Raw genomic sequence first — 20,640 nt, 5'->3', positions numbered from 1 at the left:
CCCTCTTCGACTCCATTCGCCTATAGCCCTCTTCGCATTGTTCCAGAGAATCCCAGGCGGGCTCCTGCACTCTCTCTGGGTCGGCCGCCCACCTGTCGATTTCTTCCCACGTCGTATACTCCATGCCTCTACCGTCCATAACGTCCTCCTTACGCTGCTGCCTGTTAACACGCTGCTCGGTCCGTGAGTGGTGGGTGATTCTGTAACGGCGTTCGTCTGTTGAAGGAAGAGAGTCGGACCGAAATGCAGCGTGTTTGTTACTCATGATCTTTAATGAATGAAAAGTGACGATACATTAAATAACTAAATACAAAAACAACAAACGGAACGAGAAACCTATTACAGCCTATCTGGTGAACACTACACAAAGACAGGAACAATCACCCACGAAATACAAAGTGAAACTATGGCTCCCTAAATACGGTTCCCAATCAGAGACAACGAGAATCACCTGACTCTGATTGAGAATCGCCTCGGGCAGCCAAGCCTATACAACACCCCTAATCAGCCGCAATCCCAAATAATACAAAACCCAATACGAAAACAACATATAAACCCATGTCACACCCTGGCCTACCCAAACATATAACAAAAACACAAAATACAATGACCAAGGCGTGACAACATGACAACGACCCAAAGCACAAAGCCAAGACAACGCAGGAGCGGCTTCGGGACAAGTCTCTGAATGTCCTTGAGTGGCCCAGCCAGAGCCCGGACTTAAACCCGATCGACCTGAAAATAGCTGTGCAGCAACAGAGGTTGAGAGGATCTGCAGAGAACAATGGGAGAAACTCCCCAAATACAGACGAGTCAAGCTTGTAGCGTCATACCCAAGAAGACTCAAGGTTGTAATCGCTGCCAAAGGTGCTTCAACAAAGTACTGAGTAAAGGGTCTGACTACTTATGTAAATGTTATATTTTCATTTTTTATAGTGTATGTGAATAACCTACCCAGTATCCTGAGTCTGTTGACCGCTCCATGCAGGGTAAAGAAGGCCCAGAGTTTCTGTGATGAATCGACACACAGCAGCCTCCCTCTGGCCGCCCCATTGACCCCATGATGCACCTCACCGCTAGGTGTCAGGCTGAAGGACAGAACGTCCCCGGAGCAGGGCATGGGGAAGCCGCGGTACACCACCCAGTACTCCTTCCTGTCCAGCAGCACCTCTGGGTCGGCAGGAAGTTCCCCAGCATGGAGGGACCCCGGATCGCAGGAGGTCAGTCCGAAAAGGAGCGCCCCGAAGTAGGGCAGGCCGAGATGACCGACCTCGACGTAGAGCGTCTCCCTGACCCTTAGGGGGCGATCTGAGAACACCAGAGTCCTCGAAGACTCAAGGAAGTGGATACACGCTGCAGAGCGGTCAGCTGACAGGATGACGTCCGGGCCACGGACTGGATGGAAGTGGAGGTCGGTGTCGAGCGGCGAGGGGAGCCCAGCTCGGACCAACCGGGGGGTGGAGAATGAGACGGATGATGATGATGTTATGGAGGAGGAAGATGTGGTACAACAGGGGATCATCTGGTTGTTGAGCTGTAAGGTGTCAGAATCCAAAACACATTTATTCCCCAGGTACATTTACACGACTGTTCAAATGTTTGGTGTCACTTAGAAATGTCCTTGTTTTTGAAAAAAAAGCACATTTTTTTGTCCAATAAAATAACATCAAATTGATCAGAAATACAGTGTAGACATTGTTAATTTTGTTAATGACAACATTAGTGTCTGTGTTCTTTTGCCCAGTTTAATCTTTTCTTTTTATTGGCCAGTCTGATATATGGCTTTTTCTTTGCAACTCTGCCTAGAAGGCCAGCATCCCGGAGTCACCTCTCCACTGTTGATGTTGAGACTGGACAGAGGAACTCTGTCTAGAAGGCCAGCATCCCGGAGTCACCTCTTCACTGTTGACGTTGAGACTGGTATTTGAGGGTCCTTTTTAATGAAGCTGCCAGTTTAGGACTTGTGAGGAGTCTGTTTCTAAAACTAGACACTCTAATGTACTTGTCCTCTTGCTCAGTTGTGCACCGGGGCCTCTCACTCCTCTTTCTACTTTGGTTAGAGACAGTTTGTTCTGTTCTGTGAAGGGAGTAGTTCACAGCGTTGTACGGGATCTTCAGTTTCTTGTGAATTTCTCACATGGAATAGCCTTCAATTCTCAGAACAAGAATAGACTGATGAGTTTCAGAAGAAAGTCATTTGTTTCTGGCCATTTTGAGCCTGTAATCGAACCCACAAATGCTGATGCTCCAGATACTCAACTAGTCTAAAGAAGGCCAGTTTTAACGCTTCTTTAATCAGGACAACAGTTTTCAGCTGTGCTAACATAATTACAAAAGGGTTTTCTAATGATCAATTAGCCTTTTAAAATGATAAACTAGCACAACGTGCCATTGGAACACAGGAGTGATGGTTGCTGATAATGGGCCTCTGTACTTGGATTAGCTAACACAACGTGCCATTGGAACACAGGAGTGATGGTTGCTGATAATGGGCCACTGTACTTGGATTAGCTAACACAACGTGCCATTGGAACACAGGAGTGATGGTTGCTGATAATGGACCTCTGTACACCTGTGTAGATATTCCATTCAAATCTGTCGTTTCCAGCTACAATGGTAATTTACAACATTAACAATGTCTACACTGTATTTCTGATCAGTTTGATGTTCTTTTAATGGACCAAAAATGTGCTTATCTTTCAAAATCAAGGACATTTCTATGTGACTCCAAACTTTTAAACGGTAGTGTACTGTACATGCACCAGGAATTTTACCTGGTGACATGATGCTGCCACAATAATATATATAGAGCCATAAACACAAATACAGACAGAATATATAGACAATAAACACAAATACAGACAGAATATATAGACAATAAACACAAACACAGACAGAATATATAGACCATAAACACAATATACAGACAGAATATATAGACAATAAACATAAACACAGACAGAATATATAGACCATAAACACAAATACAGACAGAATATATAGACATAAACACAATATACAGACAGAATATATAGACCATAAACACAAATACAGACAGAATATATAGACAATAAACACAATATACAGACAGAATATATAGACAATAAACACAAACACAGACAGAATATATAGACCATAAACACAAATACAGACAGAATATATAGACATAAACACAATATACAGACAGAATATATAGACCATAAACACAAATACAGACAGAATATATAGTAAATTAACACAATATACAGACAGAATATATAGACCATAAACACAAATACAGACAGAATATATAGACCATAAACACAATATACAGACAGAATATATAGACAATAAACACAAATACAGACAGAATAGATAGACCATAAACACAATATACAGACAGAATATATAGACCTTTATCCTTCCTGTTTGGTCCTGTCCGGGGGTGTCCTCGGATGGGGCCACAGTGTCTCCTGACCCCTCCTGTCTCAGCCTCCAGTATTTATGCTGCAGTAGTTTATGTGTCGGGGGGCTAGGGTCAGTTTGTTATATCTGGAGTACTTCTCCTGTCCTATTCAGTGTCCTGTGTGAATCTAAGTGTGCATTCTCTAATTCTCTCCTTCTATCTTTCTTTCTCTCTCTCTCAGGACCTGAGCCCTAGGACCGTGCCCCAGGACTACCTGACATGATGACTCCTTGCTGTCCCCAGTCCACCTGGCCATGCTGCTGCTCCAGTTTCAACTGTTCTGCCTTATTATTATTCGACCATGCTGGTCATTTATGAACATTTGAACATCTTGGCCATGTTCTGTTATAATCTCCACCCGGCACAGCCAGAAGAGGACTGGCCACCCCACATATGCTCTCTCTAATTCTCTCTTTCTTTCTCTCTCTCGGAGGACTTGAGCCCTAGGACCATGCCCCAGGACGACCTGAGATGATGACTCCTTGCTGTCCCCAGTCCACCTGACCGTGCTGCTACTCCAGTTTCAACTGACCTGAGCCCTAGGACCATGCCCCAGGACTACCTGACATGATGACTCCTTGCTATCCCCAGTCCACCTGACCGTGCTGCTGCTCCAGTTTCAACTGTTCTGCCTTATTATTATACGACCATGCTGGACATTTATGAACATTTGAACATCTTGGCCATGTTCTGTTATAATCTCCACCCGGCACAGCCAGAAGAGGACTGGCCACCCCACATAGCCTGGTTCCTCTCTCGGTTTCTTCCTAGGTTTTGGCCTTTCTAGGGAGTTTTTCCTAGCCACCGTGCTTCTACACCTGCATTGCTTGCTGTTTGGGGTTTTAGGCTGGGTTTCTGTACAGCACTTTGAGATATCAGCTGATGTACGAAGGGCTATATAAATACATTTGATTTGATTTGATTTGACCATAAACACAATATAGAGACAGAATATATAGACCATAAACACAAATACAGACAGAATATATAGACCATAAACACAATATAGAGACAGAATATATAGACCATAAACACAATATACAGACAGAATATATAGACATAAACACAAATACAGACAGAATATATAGACCATAAACACAATATACAGACAGAATATATAGACCATAAACACAATATACAGACAGAATATATAGACCATAAACACAATATACAGAAGGAATATATAGACAAACAACTTACAGAATTTGAGCTGTAGTTCGCAGTGGCCATCTTCGCAGTGGCTTTGTTGTTGAGCTGTAACGTGGCCATCTTCGCGGCGGCCTGGTTGTTCTCTAGCTGGTTGTTGTTGTAGTTTGCGGAGTCGTGGCTGCTCTGAGGGAGGTAGGCACTGAGACGGGCCGCAGACAGACAACTGGACCCGACACTCTCTGCAAATTTGCTCTCTGGGAGGAGAGAGAGCAAGGGGAGAGGGAAAGGAGGTAGAGTGAGAGAGAGGGAGAGGGAGAGAGAGGGACAGGAGAGCACGGGAGAGAAGAGAGAGGGACAGAGATAGGAAGAGGGAGGGAAAGAGAGGGGAAGGAGACAGAGGGGCAGGAGAGCATGGGAGAGAAGAGAGAGGGACAGAGAGAGGAAGAGGGAGGGAAAGAGAGGGGAAGGAGACAGAGGGGCAGGAGAGATAGAGAGAGAGATAGGGGGAGAACAAGATAAGGTAGGTGAGCAGTAGGTTCTATTAAAGAGACTACTCATTCATTAGCAACATCGTTCCTTCTGGAGCAAAGCAGAATAATGATAGTCAAGTCAAATATGAAGTATTTTTGGACTGAAGATAACAAGCCCATAGAGATTACTTTACGTTACTCTAAATGAAGGAACTCCTATGCAAACATACTTTAGAGGGAGAATAGCAGAGGTGAGGGAGATGGTCTGGTATGTTCTGAGAACTATTCCTTATGTAGCCTCAAACCCAGAACCCAGCCTAGACCCCAGCCCAGCCCCCAGCCCAGTCCAGCCCCCAGCCCAGCCCCCAGCCCAGCCCCCAGCCCAGCCCCCAGCCCAGCCCCCAGTCCAGCCCCCAGCCCAGCCCCCAGCCCAGCCCCCAGCCCAGCCCCCAGCCCCCAGTCCAGCCCCCAGGCCCCAGTGCCCAGCCCAGCCCCCAGCCCAGCCCAGCCCAGCCCAGCCCAGCCCAGCCCCCAGCCCAGTTCCCAGCCCCCAGTCCAGCCCCCAGCCCAGCCTGTCTAGCAGCGTGATACTGCTGAGAAAGATCCTGTATTTCAGTGAACCCATAATGTTTGTGCTTTGAGCCACTTAAAGGCTTAAATTATTGAAGCGAAGCCGTCTAATATAACCGTCTCACTCGGCTCCTATCTGCACTGCTGATGTGACGAAGTAGACTTCATTAGAATTGGAAGCACAGCTGAACTGTCCCAGACAATATCAGTTGATATAACAAACTGTCCCAGACATTATCAGTTTATATAACAAACTGTCCCAGACATTATCAGTTTATATAACAAACTGTCCCAGACATTATCAGTTGATATAACAAACTGTCCCAGACATTATCAGTTTATATAACAAACTGCCTTGGCTGAAGGTGACTGTGTGAGGGTGATGACTGTGTCTTGGCTGAAGGTGACTGTGAGGGTGATGACTGTGTCTTGGCTGAAGGTGACTGTGAGGGTGATGACTGTGTCTTGGCTGAAGGTGACTGTGTGAGGGTGATGACTGTGTCTTGGCTGAAGGTGACTGTGTGAGGGTGATGACTGTGTCTTGGCTGAAGGTGACTGTGTGAGGGTGATGACTGTGTCTTGGCTGAAGGTGACTGTGTGAGAGTGATGACTGTGTCTTGGCTGAAGGTGACTGTGTGAGGGTGATGACTGTTTCCAGTGATACTATAGAAATCAGGGTCTAAATACTATTTGAAATCATTTCAAATACTTTATCTGGACTAGATTGAGTTTGCCTGTTGCAATGTTACCAATAGAATAGTCTCAAGAATTAAAATCCCCCACATATGGTACTTTAGGCAGACTAGAGCAAACGCTAAAGCTGTTTGAAAGATCTCAAATAGTATTTGAACCCAGGTCTGTTTCTGGAGCAGCAAGCAGAGAGCTGAGGCGCCTCACTGAGTAGACTGCTCCCAGCACCAGCAGCCTTTACCAAACATGGTCAGACCAATGATTAACCCACACACAGAGAGAGAGAGAGAGAGAGAGAGAGAGAGAGAGAGAGAGAGAGAGAGAGAGAGAGAGAGAGAGAGAGAGAGAGAGAGAGAGAGAGAGAGAGAGAGAGAGGAGACACTGGTTGGACTGATCACAGACAACGATGAGACGACCTATAGGGAGGAGGTCAGAGACCCTACACCACACTGCCAGGACAGCAACCTCTCCCCCAACGTCAACAAGACCAAGGAGCTGATCGTGGACTAGAGGAAACGGAGGGGCGAGCAGGTCCCGATCCACATCCAAGGAACTGTAGTGGAGCGGAGCGAGATCTTCAAGTTCCTCAGTGTCCACATCGCTAAGGATCTATCATGGTCCACACACACCAACCCAGTTGTGAAGAGGGCGTGGTAGTGCCTCTTCCCCGCTAAGGGGGTTGAAAAGATTTGGCACGGGGCCCTCAGATCCTCAAAGTTCTACAGCTGCACCATTGAGAGCATCTTGGCTGGCTGCATCACCGCTTGGTATGGAAACTGTTTGGGAAGACGCTACAGAGGGTAGTGCTGCACCATTGAGAGCATCTTGACCAATCAAACTTTATTTGTCACATGTGCCGAATACAAATGTAGACCTTACAGTGAAATGCTTACTTTACAAGCCCTTAGGGATAGCCCCCTTTTTTCTCCTCAATTTAAGCCTAAAGTTACATACCCAAATCTAACTGCCTGTATCTCAGGCCCTGAAGCAAGGATATGGTTATTATTGGTACCATTTGAAAGGAAACACTGTGAAATTTGTGGAAATGTGAATTGAATGTTGGAGAATATAACACAAGAGATCTGGGAGAAGATAATACAAAGAAAGAAACGACTGTTTTTCTTTGTTCTGCCACCATTTTTAAAATGCAACAGAAAGGTCCCAGGTCTAGCCATCACTCTGGTTGTAGTTCTGATGGTGTCCACAAGAGGGCAGCAGTGTATGTGCAAAGTTTCTTTGCAAATTCAACGAGTGGAAATACAAAATCGATCGTGCATGTTTTATGGACCGTTTTAGGATATGAAAAAGGATTTTATCTAACATAACGACACTTCATGTTATCTCTGGGACCCTTTGGATGATAAATCAAGCAAGATTTCAGATGGTTGGACTTATAAGGGAACAGCTCAACTCAGCTGTGAATGGTTGGCCTTATAAGGGAACAGCTCAACTCATCTGTGAATGGTTGGCCTTATAAGGGAACAGCTCAACTCAGCTGTGAATGGTTGGCCTTATAAGGGAACAGCTCAACTCATCTGTGAATGGTTGGCCTTATAAGGGAACAGCTCAACTCAGCTGTGAATGGTTGGCCTTATAAGGGAACAGCTCAACTCAGCTGTGAATGTGTTGTGGTCCTAATGAGGGGAAGTGTTTGGCTACCATTGACTGACTTTCTCTCTGACTCCTAGGCTTGTTGTTCTACAGTGTAGTATCGTGCTGCTACTCTTCTCTCACAGTACAACCCTTTGGTTAGGAAGGAATTACTTGACAAGACTTTGGGCCAATGTCATGCTGTTGTTGGAACCCTAAGACAGAAAAGTATATTTAACAAGGTAGAGACTGACCTAGCAGTGTAACCTCCTGGATGAGGCCATAGATGTCTATGATGGCCCAGAGCGGACATCCTATACTCAGACCACAGTGGAAGAGGATGGGTTCCTCCTCGTTGATACTGTAGAACACACGGCCGTGTCTGTCGGCCCAGAAGGACAGGACGTTGTTGCGGATCGCCAGGCGTTCCGGCAGGGCTTTGGCCCAGTAACCCGGCCGCGTCACCAGGTCCGGACAGGCGTACTTGGGGATGTTGGAGGAGTTGAGCTCGCTCGGGTCCAGACTGGTGAAACCGAACCGCAGAGCACCACTCCAGCCGTTGTGTACACCGGACAGACGCAGACGAACCTGGGAAGAAGTGGGGATTGTAAACTCTGTGCTTTTCATACAGGAAGTTTTTTATTCATTTTTATTTATTTCACCGTTTATTTAACCAGGTAGGCTAGTTGAGAACAAGTTCTCATTTACAACTGCGACCTGGCCAAGATAAAGCATAGCAATTCCACACATACAACAACACATGGAATAAACAAAACATACAGTCAATAATACAGTAGAACTAAAGAAAACAAAAAAGTCTATATACAGTGAGTGCAAAGGAGGTAAGATAAGGGAGTTAAGGCAATAAATAGGCCATGGTGGCGAAGTAATTACAATATAGCAATTAAACACTGGAATGGTAGATGTGCAGAAGATGAATGTACAAGTAGAGATACTGGGTGCAAAGGAGCAAGATAAATAAATGAATAAATACAGTATGGGGATGAGGTAGATAGATGGGCTGTTTACAGATGGGCTATGTACAGGTGCAGTGATCTGTGAGCTGCTTTGACAGCTGATGCTTAAAGCACAGGTCACAGTGGTGGATAGTATGGGGCTTTACCTAGCAGAGACTTGTAGATAATCTGTAGCCAGTGGGTTTGGCGACGAGTATGAAGCGAGGGCCAGCCAACTAGTCGCAGTGTTGGGTAGTATATGGGGCTTTGTTGACAAAACAGATAGCACTGTGATAGACTGCATCCAAATTGCTGAGTAGAGTGTTGGAGGCTATTTTATAGATGACATCGCCGAAGTCGAGGATCGGTAGGATGGTCAGTTTTACAAGGGTATGTTTGGCAGCATGAGTGAAGGGTGCTTTGTTGCGGTATAGGAAGATGATTCTAGATTTAATTTTGGATTGGAGATGCTTACTGTGAGTCTGGAAGGAGAGTTTACAGTCTTGCCAGACACCTCCTTGTAGTTAACCACGTATTCTAAATCAGAGCCGTCCAGAGTAGTGATGTTGGACAGGCGGGCAGGTGCAGGCAGTGATCGATTGCATTTAAGAGCAGTTGGAGGCCACGGAAGGAGAGTTGTATGGCATTGAAGCTCATCTGTGGGGTTGTTAACACAGTGTCTAAAGAGGGGCCAGAAGTATACAGAATGGTATCGTCTGCGTAGAGGTGGATCAGAGAATCATCCGCAGCAAGAGCGACATCATTGATGTATACAGAGAAGAGAGTCGGCCCGAGAATTGAACCCTGTGGCACCCCCATAGAGACCGCCAGAGTTCCGGACAACAGGCCCTCCGGTTTGACACACTGAACTCTATCAGAGAAGTAGTTGGTGAACCAGGTGAGGCAATCATTTGAAAAACCAAGGCTGTCGAGTCTGCCAATAAGAATGTGGTGATTGACAGAGTTGAAAGCTTTGGCCAGGTCAATGAATACGGCTGCGCAGTAATGTCTCTTATCGATGGCGTTTATGATATTGTTTAGAACCTTGAGCGTGGCTGAGGTGCACCCATGACCAGCTCTGAAACCAGATTGCATCGCGGAGAAGGTACGCTGGGATTCGGAATGGTCGGTAATCTGTTTGTTAATTAACTTGGCTTTCGAAGACCTTAGAAAGACAGGGTAGGATAGATATAGGTCTGTAGCAGTTTGAGTCTAGAGTGTCCCCCCCTTTGAAGAGGGGGACGACTGCGGCAGCTTTCCAATCTTTGGGAATCTCAGATGATACGAAAGAGAGGTTGAACAGGCTAGTAATATGGGTTGCAACAATTTCAGCAGATACTTTTAGAACGAGAGGGTCCAGATTGTCTAGCCCGGCTGATTTTTATGGGTCCAGATTTTGCAGCTCTTTCAGAACATCAGCTATCTGGATCTGGGTGAAGGAGAAATGGCGGGTTGCTGTGGAGGGTGCCGGGCAGTTGACCGGGGTGGGAGTAGCCAGGTGGAAAGCATGGCCAGACGTAGAGAAATGCTTATTGAAATTCTTATTTATAGTGGATTTATTGGTGGTAACAGTGTTTCCTAGCCTCAGTGCAGTGGGCAGCTGGGAGGAGGTGCTCTTATTCTCCATGGACTTTACAGTGTTTCCTAGCCTCAGAGCAGTGGGCAGCTGGGAGGAGGTGCTCTTATTCTCCATGGACTTTACAGTGTTTCCTAGCCTCAGTGCAGTGGGCAGCTGGGAGGAGGTGCTCTTATTCTCCATGGACTTTACAGTGTTTCCTAGCCTCAGAGCAGTGGGCAGCTGGGAGGAGGTGCTCTTATTCTCCATGGACTTTACAGTGTTTCCTAGCCTCAGTGCAGTGGGCAGCTGGGAGGAGGTGCTCTTATTCTCCATGGACTTTACAGTGTTTCCTAGCCTCAGAGCAGTGGGCAGCTGGGAGGAGGTGCTCTTATTCTCCATGGACTTTACAGTGTTTCCTAGCCTCAGTGCAGTGGGCAGCTGGGAGGAGGTGCTCTTATTCTCCATGGACTTTACAGTGTTTCCTAGCCTCAGAGCAGTGGGCAGCTGGGAGGCTCTTATTCTCCATGGACTTTACAGTGTTTCCTAGCCTCAGTGCAGTGGGCAGCTGGGAGGAGGTGTTCTTATTCTCCATGGACTTTACAGTGTTTCCTAGCCTCAGAGCAGTGGGCAGCTGGGAGGAGGTGCTCTTATTCTCCATGGACTTTACAGTGTTTCCTAGCCTCAGAGCAGTGGGCAGCTGGGAGGAGGTGCTCTTATTCTCCATGGACTTTACAGTGTTTCCTAGCCTCAGAGCAGTGGGCAGCTGGGAGGAGGTGCTCTTATTCTCCATGGACTTTACAGTGTTTCCTAGCCTCAGAGCAGTGGGCAGCTGGGTGGAGGTGCTCTTATTCTCCATGGACTTTACAGTGTTTCCTAGCCTCAGTGCAGTGGGCAGCTGGGAGGAGGTGCTCTTATTCTCCATGGACTTTACAGTGTTTCCTAGCCTCAGAGCAGTGGGCAGCTGGGTGGAGGTGCTCTTATTCTCCATGGACTTTACAGTGTTTCCTATCTTCAGTGCAGTGGGCAGCTGGGAGGAGGTGCTCTTATTCTCCATGGACTTTACAGTGTTTCCTAGCCTCAGTGCAGTGGGCAGCTGGGAGGAGGTGCTCTTATTCTCCATGGACTTTACAGTGTTTCCTATCTTCAGTGCAGTGGGCAGCTGGGAGGAGGTGCTCTTATTCTCCATGGACTTTACAGTGTTTCCTAGCCTCAGAGCAGTGGGCAGCTGGGAGGAGGTGCTCTTATTCTCCATGGACTTTACAGTGTTTCCTAGCCTCAGAGCAGTGGGCAGCTGGGAGGAGGTGCTCTTATTCTCCATGGACTTTACAGTGTCCCAGAACTTTTGTTGAGTTTGTAATATAGGATGCAAATTTCTGTTTGATAAAGCAAGCCTTACACAACTGCCTGTGTATATTTGTTCCTAACTTCCCTGACAAGTTGCATATCACGGGGGCTATTCGATGCTAATTCAGAACGCCACAGGATGTTTTTGTGCTGGTCAAGGGCAGACAAGCCTGGAGTGAGCCAAGGGCTATATCTGTTCACAGTTCCATTTTTTTTTGAATGGGGCATGTTTATTTAAGATGGTGAGGAGGGCACTTTTAAAGAATAACCAGGCATCCTCTACTGATGGGATGAGGTCAATGTCATTCCAGGATACCCGGGCCAGGTCGATTAGAAAGGACTGCTCGCAGAAGTGTTTTAGGGAGCGTTTGACAGTGATGAGGGGTGGTCGTTTGGTCGCAGACACATTACGGACCCAGAGAGAGAGATCAAAATTAACAGTGACATGAAGGAGAAAGACAGAGATGATAGAGATGACAGAGATGTCTCCAGACAGAGATGACAGAGATGACAGAGATGTCTCCAGACAGAGATGACAGAGATGTCTCCAGATAGAGATGACAGAGATGCCTCCAGACAGAGATGATATAGATGACAGAGATGTCTCCAGACAGAGATGACAGAGAAGACAAAGATGTCTCCAGACAGAGATGATATAGATGACAGAGATGTCTCCAGACAGAGATGACAGAGAAGACAGAGATGTCTCCAGACAGAGATGACAGAGAAGACAGAGATGTCTCCAGACAGAGATGATATAGATGACAGTGATGTCTCCAGATAGAGATGACAGAGATGTCTCCAGACAGAGATGATATAGATGACAGAGATGCCTCCAGACAGAGATGACAGAGATGTCTCCAGACAGAGATGATATAGATGACAGAGATGCCTCCAGACAGAGATGACAGAGAAGACAGAGATGTCTCCAGACAGAGATGACAGAGATGCCTCCAGACAGAGATGACAGAGAAGACAGAGATGTCTCCAGACAGAGATGACAGAGATGTCTCCAGACAGAGATGACAGAGATGACAGAGATGTCTCCAGACAGAGATGCCAGATATCAGGGTTATGATATATCAGGGTTAGGATATATCAGGGTTAGGATATATCAGGGTTATGGTATATCAGGGTTAGGATATATCAGGGTTATGGTATATCAGAGTTAGGATATATCAGGGTTATGGTATATCAGAGTTAGGATATATCAGGGTTATGGTATATCAGGGTTAGGGTATATCAGGGCTAGGGTATATCAGGGTTAGGGTTTATCAGGGTTAGGGTTTATCAGGGTTATGGTATATCAGGACTAGGGTTAGGGTATATCAGGGTTATGGTATATCGTCTCTTGGGTAGGGGGCAGTATTTTCACCTCTGGATGAAAAGCCTGCCCAAAGTAAACTGCCTGTTACTCAGGCCCAGAAGCTAGGATATTCATATAATTGGTAGATTTGGATAGAAAACACTCTAAACTTTTCTAAATAATCTCTGTGAGTATAACAGACCTGATATGGTAGGCGAAACCCCGAGGACAAACCATTCAGGGGAAAACAAATTGAGGTCATTGTCAGGACCCGGTTACGAACCCGGGTCTCCGGACTGAGAAACAGTCACTTAACCAACTGAGCCACGAATAGTCGGCAGAACCCAGAAGATGAGGCAGACACAGCAGTACTTGAGATGGTGTATTTAATGAAGAACAAAAGTGAAGTTCTTCAGGAAAACATGTAACTCAAAACCTCAAAAGGAATTCCACAGGAACAAAGGTAATCCTCCAAGACAAAAAAGGTAAATCCACAAGGTGGAAGGTATAGCACAAAAAGCCTCAAAAGATACTCAAAAATCAAACAAACAAGAACAAAAAACAGAATTCCACAAGAGAGTCCACCGGGATCAACAAGAGTTCACAGAGAACTAGTAATGTCCACCGTCTACCGAATAGCAGCACTGTAGAAACTATTACACTCAACTGAACGACTTGATTAGTGTAGTGTTAGCTAGCTACATAGTTGTCTTTGCTGTCTTCGTATTCAAGATAATTGTGTAGTTTAGAGTGTGTAGTCTTAGAGTGATTATCTTAATTTACTGAGGTTAGCTAGCCAGCTATTTGTGCTCCTTAACGTAGGAGACACTGCTAGCTAGCCAACAGCTAGCCAACGTCTACCGAATAGAACTTCCACACTCAACAACTCGGTTGCATTCCGCTTCGCTCCACAGGTAGTATCACATTTTCATTTAATTTCATTACAGTACAACGGTTTGATTTGTTTGATCGTAGCTAGCTACATAGCTAGCTACATAGCCGTCTTTGTATCAAAGATAATTGTGTAGTCTAGAGCGATTTTCTAGGTTAGCTAGCCAGCTATTGTCGTTCTTTTAACGCAACGTAACGTAATCAAAACTGCTAGCTAGCCAGCTAGCCCCCGAATAGCAGCACTGTAGAAACTATTACACTCAACGGAACGACTTGATTAGTGTAGTGTCAACAACGCAGCCACTGCCAGCTAGCCTACAAAGTCAACAACGCAGCCACTGCAAGCTAGCCTACTTCAGCAGTACTGTATCATTTTAATCATTTTAGTCAATAAGATTCTTGCTACGTAAGCTTAGCTTTCTGAACATTCGCGACGTGTAGTCCACTTGTCCTTCCAATCTCCTTTGCATTAGCGTAGCCTCTTCTGTAGCCTGTCAACTATGTGTCTGTCTATCCCTGTTCTCTCCTCTCTGCACAGACCATACAAACGCTCCACACCGCGTGGCCGCGGCCACCCTAATCTGGTGGTCCCAGCGCGCACGACCCACGTGGAGTTCCAGGTCTCCGGTAGCCTCTGGAACTGCCGATCTGCGGCCAACAAGGCAGAGTTCATCTCAGCCTATGCCTCCCTCCAGTCCCTCGACTTCTTGGCACTGACGCAAACATGGATCACCACAGATAACACTGCTACTCCTGCTGCTCTCACTTCATCCGCCCACATGTTCTCGCACACCCCGAGAGCTTCTGGTCAGCGGGGTGGTGGCACCGGGATCCTCATCTCTCCCAAGTGGTCATTCTCTCTTTCTCCCCTTACCCATCTGTCTATCGCCTCCTTTGAATTCCATGCTGTCACAGTTACCAGCCCTTTCAAGCTTAACATCCTTATCATTTATCGCCCTCCAGGTTCCCTCGGAGAGTTCATCAATGAGCTTGATGCCTTGATAAGCTCCTTTCCTGAGGACAGCTTACCTCTCACAGTTCTGGGCGACTTTAACCTCCCCATGTCTACCTTTGACTCATTCCTCTCTGCCTCCTTCTTTCCACTCCTCTCCTCTTTTGACCTCACCCTCTCACCTTCCCCCCCTACTCACAAGGCAGGCAATACGCTCGACCTCATCTTTACTAGATGCTGTTCTTCCACTAACCTCATTGCAACTCCTCTCCAAGTCTCCGACCACTACCTTGTATCCTTTTCCCTCTCGCTCTCATCCAACACTTCCCACACTGCCCCTACTCGGATGGTATCGCGCCGTCCCAACCTTCGCTCTCTCTCCCCCGCTACTCTCTCCTCTTCCATCCTATCATCTCTTCCCTCTGCTCAAACCTTCTCCAACCTATCTCCTGATTCTGCCTCCTCAACCCTCCTCTCCTCCCTTTCTGCATCCTTTGACTCTCTATGCCCCCTATCCTCCAGGCCGGCTCGGTCCTCCCCTCCCGCTCCGTGGCTCGACGACTCATTGCGAGCTCACAGAACAGGGCTCCGGGCAGCCGAGCGGAAATGGAGGAAAACTTGCCTCCCTGCGGACCTGGCATCCTTTCACTCCCTCCTCTCTACATTTTCCTCTTCTGTCTCTGCTGCTAAAGCCACTTTCTACCCCTCTAAATTCCAAGCATCTGCCTCTAACCCTAGGAAGCTCTTTGCCACCTTCTCCTCCCTCCTGAATCCCCCCCCCCTCCTCCCTCTCTGCAGATGACTTCGTCAACCATTTTGAAAAGAAGGTCGAAGACATCCGATCCTCGTTTGCTAAGTCAAACGACACCGCTGGTTCTGCTCACACTGCCCTACCCTGTGCTCTGACCTCTTTCACCCCTCTCTATCCAGATGAAATCTCGCGTCTTGTGACGGCCGGCCGCCCAACAACCTGCCCGCTTGACCCTATCCCCTCCTCTCTTCTCCAGACCATTTCCGGAGACCTTCTCCCTTACCTCACCTCGCTCATCAACTCATCCCTGACCGCTGGCTACGTCCCTTCCGTCTTCAAGAGAGCAAGAGTTGGCACCCCTTCTGAAAAAACCTACACTCGATCCCTCCGATGTCAACAACTACAGACCAGTATCCCTTCTTTCTTTTCTCTCCAAAACTCTTGAACGTGCCGTCCTTGGCCAGCTCTCCCGCTATCTCTCTCAGAATGACCTTCTTGATCCAAATCAGTCAGGTTTCAAGACTAGTCATTCAACTGAGACTGCTCTTCTCTGTATCACGGAGGCGCTCCGCACTGCTAAAGCTAACTCTCTCTCCTCTGCTCTCATCCTTCTAGACCTATCGGCTGCCTTCGATACTGTGAACCATCAGATCCTCCTCTCCACCCTCTCCGAGTTGGGCATCTCCGGCGCGGCCCACGCTTGGATTGCGTCCTACCTGACAGGTCGCTCCTACCAGGTGGCGTGGCGAGAATCTGTCTGCTCACCACGCGCTCTCACCACTGGTGTCCCCCAGGGCTCTGTTCTAGGCCCTCTCCTATTCTCGCTATACACCAAGTCACTTGGCTCTGTCATAACCTCACATGGTCTCTCCTATCATTGCTATGCAGACGACACACAATTAATCTTCTCCTTTCCCCCTTCTGATGACCAGGTGGCGATATCGCATCTCTGCATGTCTGGCAGACATATCAGTGTGGATGACGGATCACCACCTCAAGCTGAACCTCGGCAAGACGGAGCTGCTCTTCCTCCCGGGGAAGGACTGCCCGTTCCATGATCTCACCATCACGGTTGACAACTCCTCCTCCCAGAGCGCTAAGAACCTTAGCGTGATCCTGGACAACACCCTGTCGTTCTCAACTAACATCAAGGCGGTGGCCCGTTCCTGTAGGTTCATGCTCTACAACATCCGCAGAGTACGACCCTGCCTCACACAGGAAGCGGCACAGGTCCTAATCCAGGCACTTGTCATCTCCCGTCTGGATTACTGCAACTCGCTGTTGGCTGGGCTCCCTGCCTGTGCCATTAACCCCCTACAACTCATCCAGAACGCCGCAGCCCGTCTGGTGTTCAACCTTCCCAAGTTCTCTCACGTCACCCCGCTCCTCCGCTCTCTCCACTGGCTTCCAGTTGAAGCTCGCATCCGCTACAAGACCATGGTGCTTGCCTACGGAGCTGTGAGGGGAACGGCACCTCAGTACCTCCAGGCTCTGATCAGGCCCTACACCCAAACAAGGGCACTGCGTTCATCCACCTCTGGCCTGCTCGCCTCCCTACCACTGAGGAAGTACAGTTCCCGCTCAGCCCAGTCAAAACTGTTCGCTGCTCTGGCCCCCCAATGGTGGAACAAACTCCCTCACGACGCCAGGACAGCGGAGTCAATCACCACCTTCCGGAGACACCTGAAACCCCACCTCTTTAAGGAATACCTAGGATAGGATAAAGTAATCCTTCTCACCCCCCCCCTTAAAAGATTTAGATGCACTATTGTAAAGTGGCTGTTCCACTGGATGTCATAAGGTGAATGCACCAATTTGTAAGTCGCTCTGGATAAGAGCGTCTGCTAAATGACTTAAATGTAATGTAAATGTAAGTGAAGCTTTATTTTGATGTATAACACTCATATTTTCAGGAATGTTAAATATTTGAATTTGCTATTTTTGAATTTCGCGCTCTGCAATTTCACCAGATGTTGGCCAGGTGGGACGCTACCGTCCCAACTGGCCATAAGAAGATATCAGGGTTAGAGTTGGGGAGAGACAGATATCCGGGTTAGAGTTGGGGAGAGACAGATATCAGGGTTAGAGTTGGGGAGAGACAGACATCAGGGTTAGAGTTGGGTTGAGACAGATATCAGGGTTAGAGTTGGGGAGAGACAGATATCAGGGTTAGAGTTGGGGAGAGACAGACATCAGGGTTAGAGTTGGGGAGAGACAGAGAGAGGTCTTTCCTTTTCATAGTCTAACAGGTCTTTGGCTAGATGTTAGCGTTGGGGCAGGGATCGGCGACTTGATTTTTTGGGGGGTCCCCAAATTAGTATAATTTAGGAATTCCCACAAATAACAAAAAGAGATGTGATTTTTTTTCTCTCAATGTATGAAAATATTGTTATTTTAAAATAAAAGAAATCATTATAATTATGTTCCGTCCGCCCGCCCGCCCGACCATCCACTCCGACAAAAATCATCCCATGGCTTAATATAGTTTCCTAACCCTGGCCCGAGTTAGGGTGTGTTAGGGTTAGTGTTAGGGTATGTTAGGGTCAGGGTATATCAGGGTCAAGGTATATCAGGGTCAGGGTATATCAGGGTCAGGGTATATCAGGGTCAGGGTATATTAGGGTCAGGGTATATCAGGGTCAGGGTATATCAGGGTCAGGGTATATCAGGGTCAGGGTATGTTAGGGTCAGGGTATATCAGGGTCAGGGTATGTTAGGGTCAGGGTATATCAGGGTCAGGGTATGTTAGGGTCAGGGTATATCAGGGTCAGGGTATATCAGGGTCAGGGTATGTTCCGGTCAGGGTATATCAGGGTCAGGGGTATGTTAGGGTCAGGGTATATCAGGGTCAGGGTATATCAGGGTCAGGGTATATCAGGGTCAGGGTATATCAGGGTCAGGGGTATGTTAGGGTCACGGTATATCAGGGTCAGGGTATATCAGGGTCAGTGTTTATCAGGGTCAGGGTATGTTAGGGTCAGGGTATATCAGAGTCAGGGTCTTACCTTCTGATAGAGTCTAACAGGTCGTTGGCTGAAGGTGATTCCGTTGCAGAAGCTGTTCTTCCTGGTAGCTCGTCTCAGCTGACCGTCCAGCCTGATGTTCTTCCCCTTGGCCTGAGGGTGGAACCTGGGCGACTCCAGACTGAGGATCACTGGGGGGGCCGACGTCCGCCTCTCTACCACCGAACCCCTGCCACCTCCTTCCCCACCGCTGCCACCGTGCAGAGTGAAGAACTGCCTGCTCACCACAGGGTCGGGCTGTAGAGTCACATCTTCTGGGAGGAGGCAATAACAGAATAAGAAGAGAGGAGAGGGATTGGTTAATTGGGTAATGGTTACCGGATGATCCTTGAGTCGACCAGCCCATAACCCATATACAATATACAGCCTGTAACCCATATACAATATACAGCCTGTAACCCATATACAATATACAGCCTGTAACCCATATACAGCCTGTAACTCATATACAGCCTGTAACCCATATACAATATACAGCCTGTAACCCATATACAATATACAGCCTGTAACCCATATACAGCCTGTAACTCATATACAGCCTGTAACCCATATACAGTATAGAGCCTGTAACCCATATACAATATACAGCCTGTAAAACATATACAGCCTGTAACCCATATACAATATACAGCCTGTAACCCATATACAATATACAGCCTGTAACCCATATACAGCCTGTAACCCATATACAGCCTGTAACCCATGTACAATATACAGCCTGTAACTCATATACAGCCTGTAACCCATATACAATATACAGCCTGTAACCCATATACAATATACAGCCTGTAACCCATATACAATATACAGCCTGTAACCCATATACAATATACAGCCTGTAACCCATATACAGCCTGTAACTCATATACAGCCTGTAACCCATATACAGCCTGTAACCCATATACAGTATACAGCCTGTAACCCATATACAGTATACAGCCTGTAACCCATATACAATATACAGCCTGTAACCCATATACAGTATACAGCCTGTAACCCATATACAATATACAGCCTGTAACCCATATACAGCCTGTAACTCATATACAGCCTGTAACCCATATACAGCCTGTAACCCATATACAGTATACAGCCTGTAACCCATATACAATATACAGCCTGTAACCCATATATAATATACAGCCTGTAAGCCATATACAATATACAGCCTGTAACCCATATACAGCCTGTAACCCATATACAATATAGAGCCTGTAACCCATATACAATATACAGCCTGTAACTCATATACAATACACAGCCTGTAACCCATATACAGTATAGCCTGTAACTCATAAACAGCCTGTAACCCATATACAGTATACAGCCTGTAACCCATCTACAATATACAGCCTGTAACTCATATACAGCCTGTAACCCATATACAATATACAGCCTGTAACCCATATACAATATACAGCCTGTAACCCATATACAATATACAGCCTGTAACCCATTTACAATATACAACCTGTAACCCATATACAGTCTGTAACTCATATACAGCCTGTAACCCATATACAGCCTGTAACTCATATTCAGCCTGTAACCCATATACAATATACAGCCTGTAACCCATATACAATATACAGCCTGTAACCCATATACCATATACAGCCTGTAACCCATATACAGTCTGTAACTCAAATACAGCCTATAACCCATATACAGTATACAGCCTGTAACCCATATACAGTAACTAGCCTGTAACTCATAAAACAGCCTGTAACCCATATACAATATACAGCCTGTAACCCATCTACAATATACAGCCTGTAACTCATATACAGCCTGTAACCCATATACAACACACAGCCTGTAACCCATATACAATATACAGCCTGTAATCCATATACAATATACAGCTTGTAACCCATATTCAGTATACAGCCTATAACCCATATACAGCCTGTAACCCATATACAGCCTGTAACCCATATACAGC

At 46.8% G+C, this 20,640-nt stretch overlaps 1 protein-coding gene across 2 annotated transcripts in view; it reads right to left on the bottom strand.

Annotated features, from left to right (window-relative positions):
• Positions 1-20,640, bottom strand: part of neurl1b (neuralized E3 ubiquitin protein ligase 1B) — a 75,871-nt gene that overhangs the window by 6,539 nt on the left and 48,692 nt on the right. Inside the window, exons 2-5 of one of the 2 annotated variants that reach the window (XM_046296258.1) lie at positions 18,678-18,949; positions 8,169-8,502; positions 4,646-4,848; positions 955-1,534 (exon numbers count right to left, since the gene is read on the bottom strand). In XM_046296258.1, the coding sequence (XP_046152214.1) occupies positions 955-1,534; positions 4,646-4,848; positions 8,169-8,502; positions 18,678-18,949 (1,389 nt within the window). The remainder of the gene's footprint in view (positions 1-954; positions 1,535-4,645; positions 4,849-8,168; positions 8,503-18,677; positions 18,950-20,640) is intronic. The other variant, XM_046296259.1, reaches the window with a different exon arrangement.

The sequence above is a fragment of the Oncorhynchus gorbuscha genome, linkage group LG13 (genome assembly GCF_021184085.1).
Source record: "Oncorhynchus gorbuscha isolate QuinsamMale2020 ecotype Even-year linkage group LG13, OgorEven_v1.0, whole genome shotgun sequence".
In the NCBI taxonomy this organism is placed as follows: Eukaryota; Metazoa; Chordata; class Actinopteri; order Salmoniformes; family Salmonidae; genus Oncorhynchus; species Oncorhynchus gorbuscha.
This window is presented reverse-complemented; position numbering and strand designations above follow the sequence as displayed.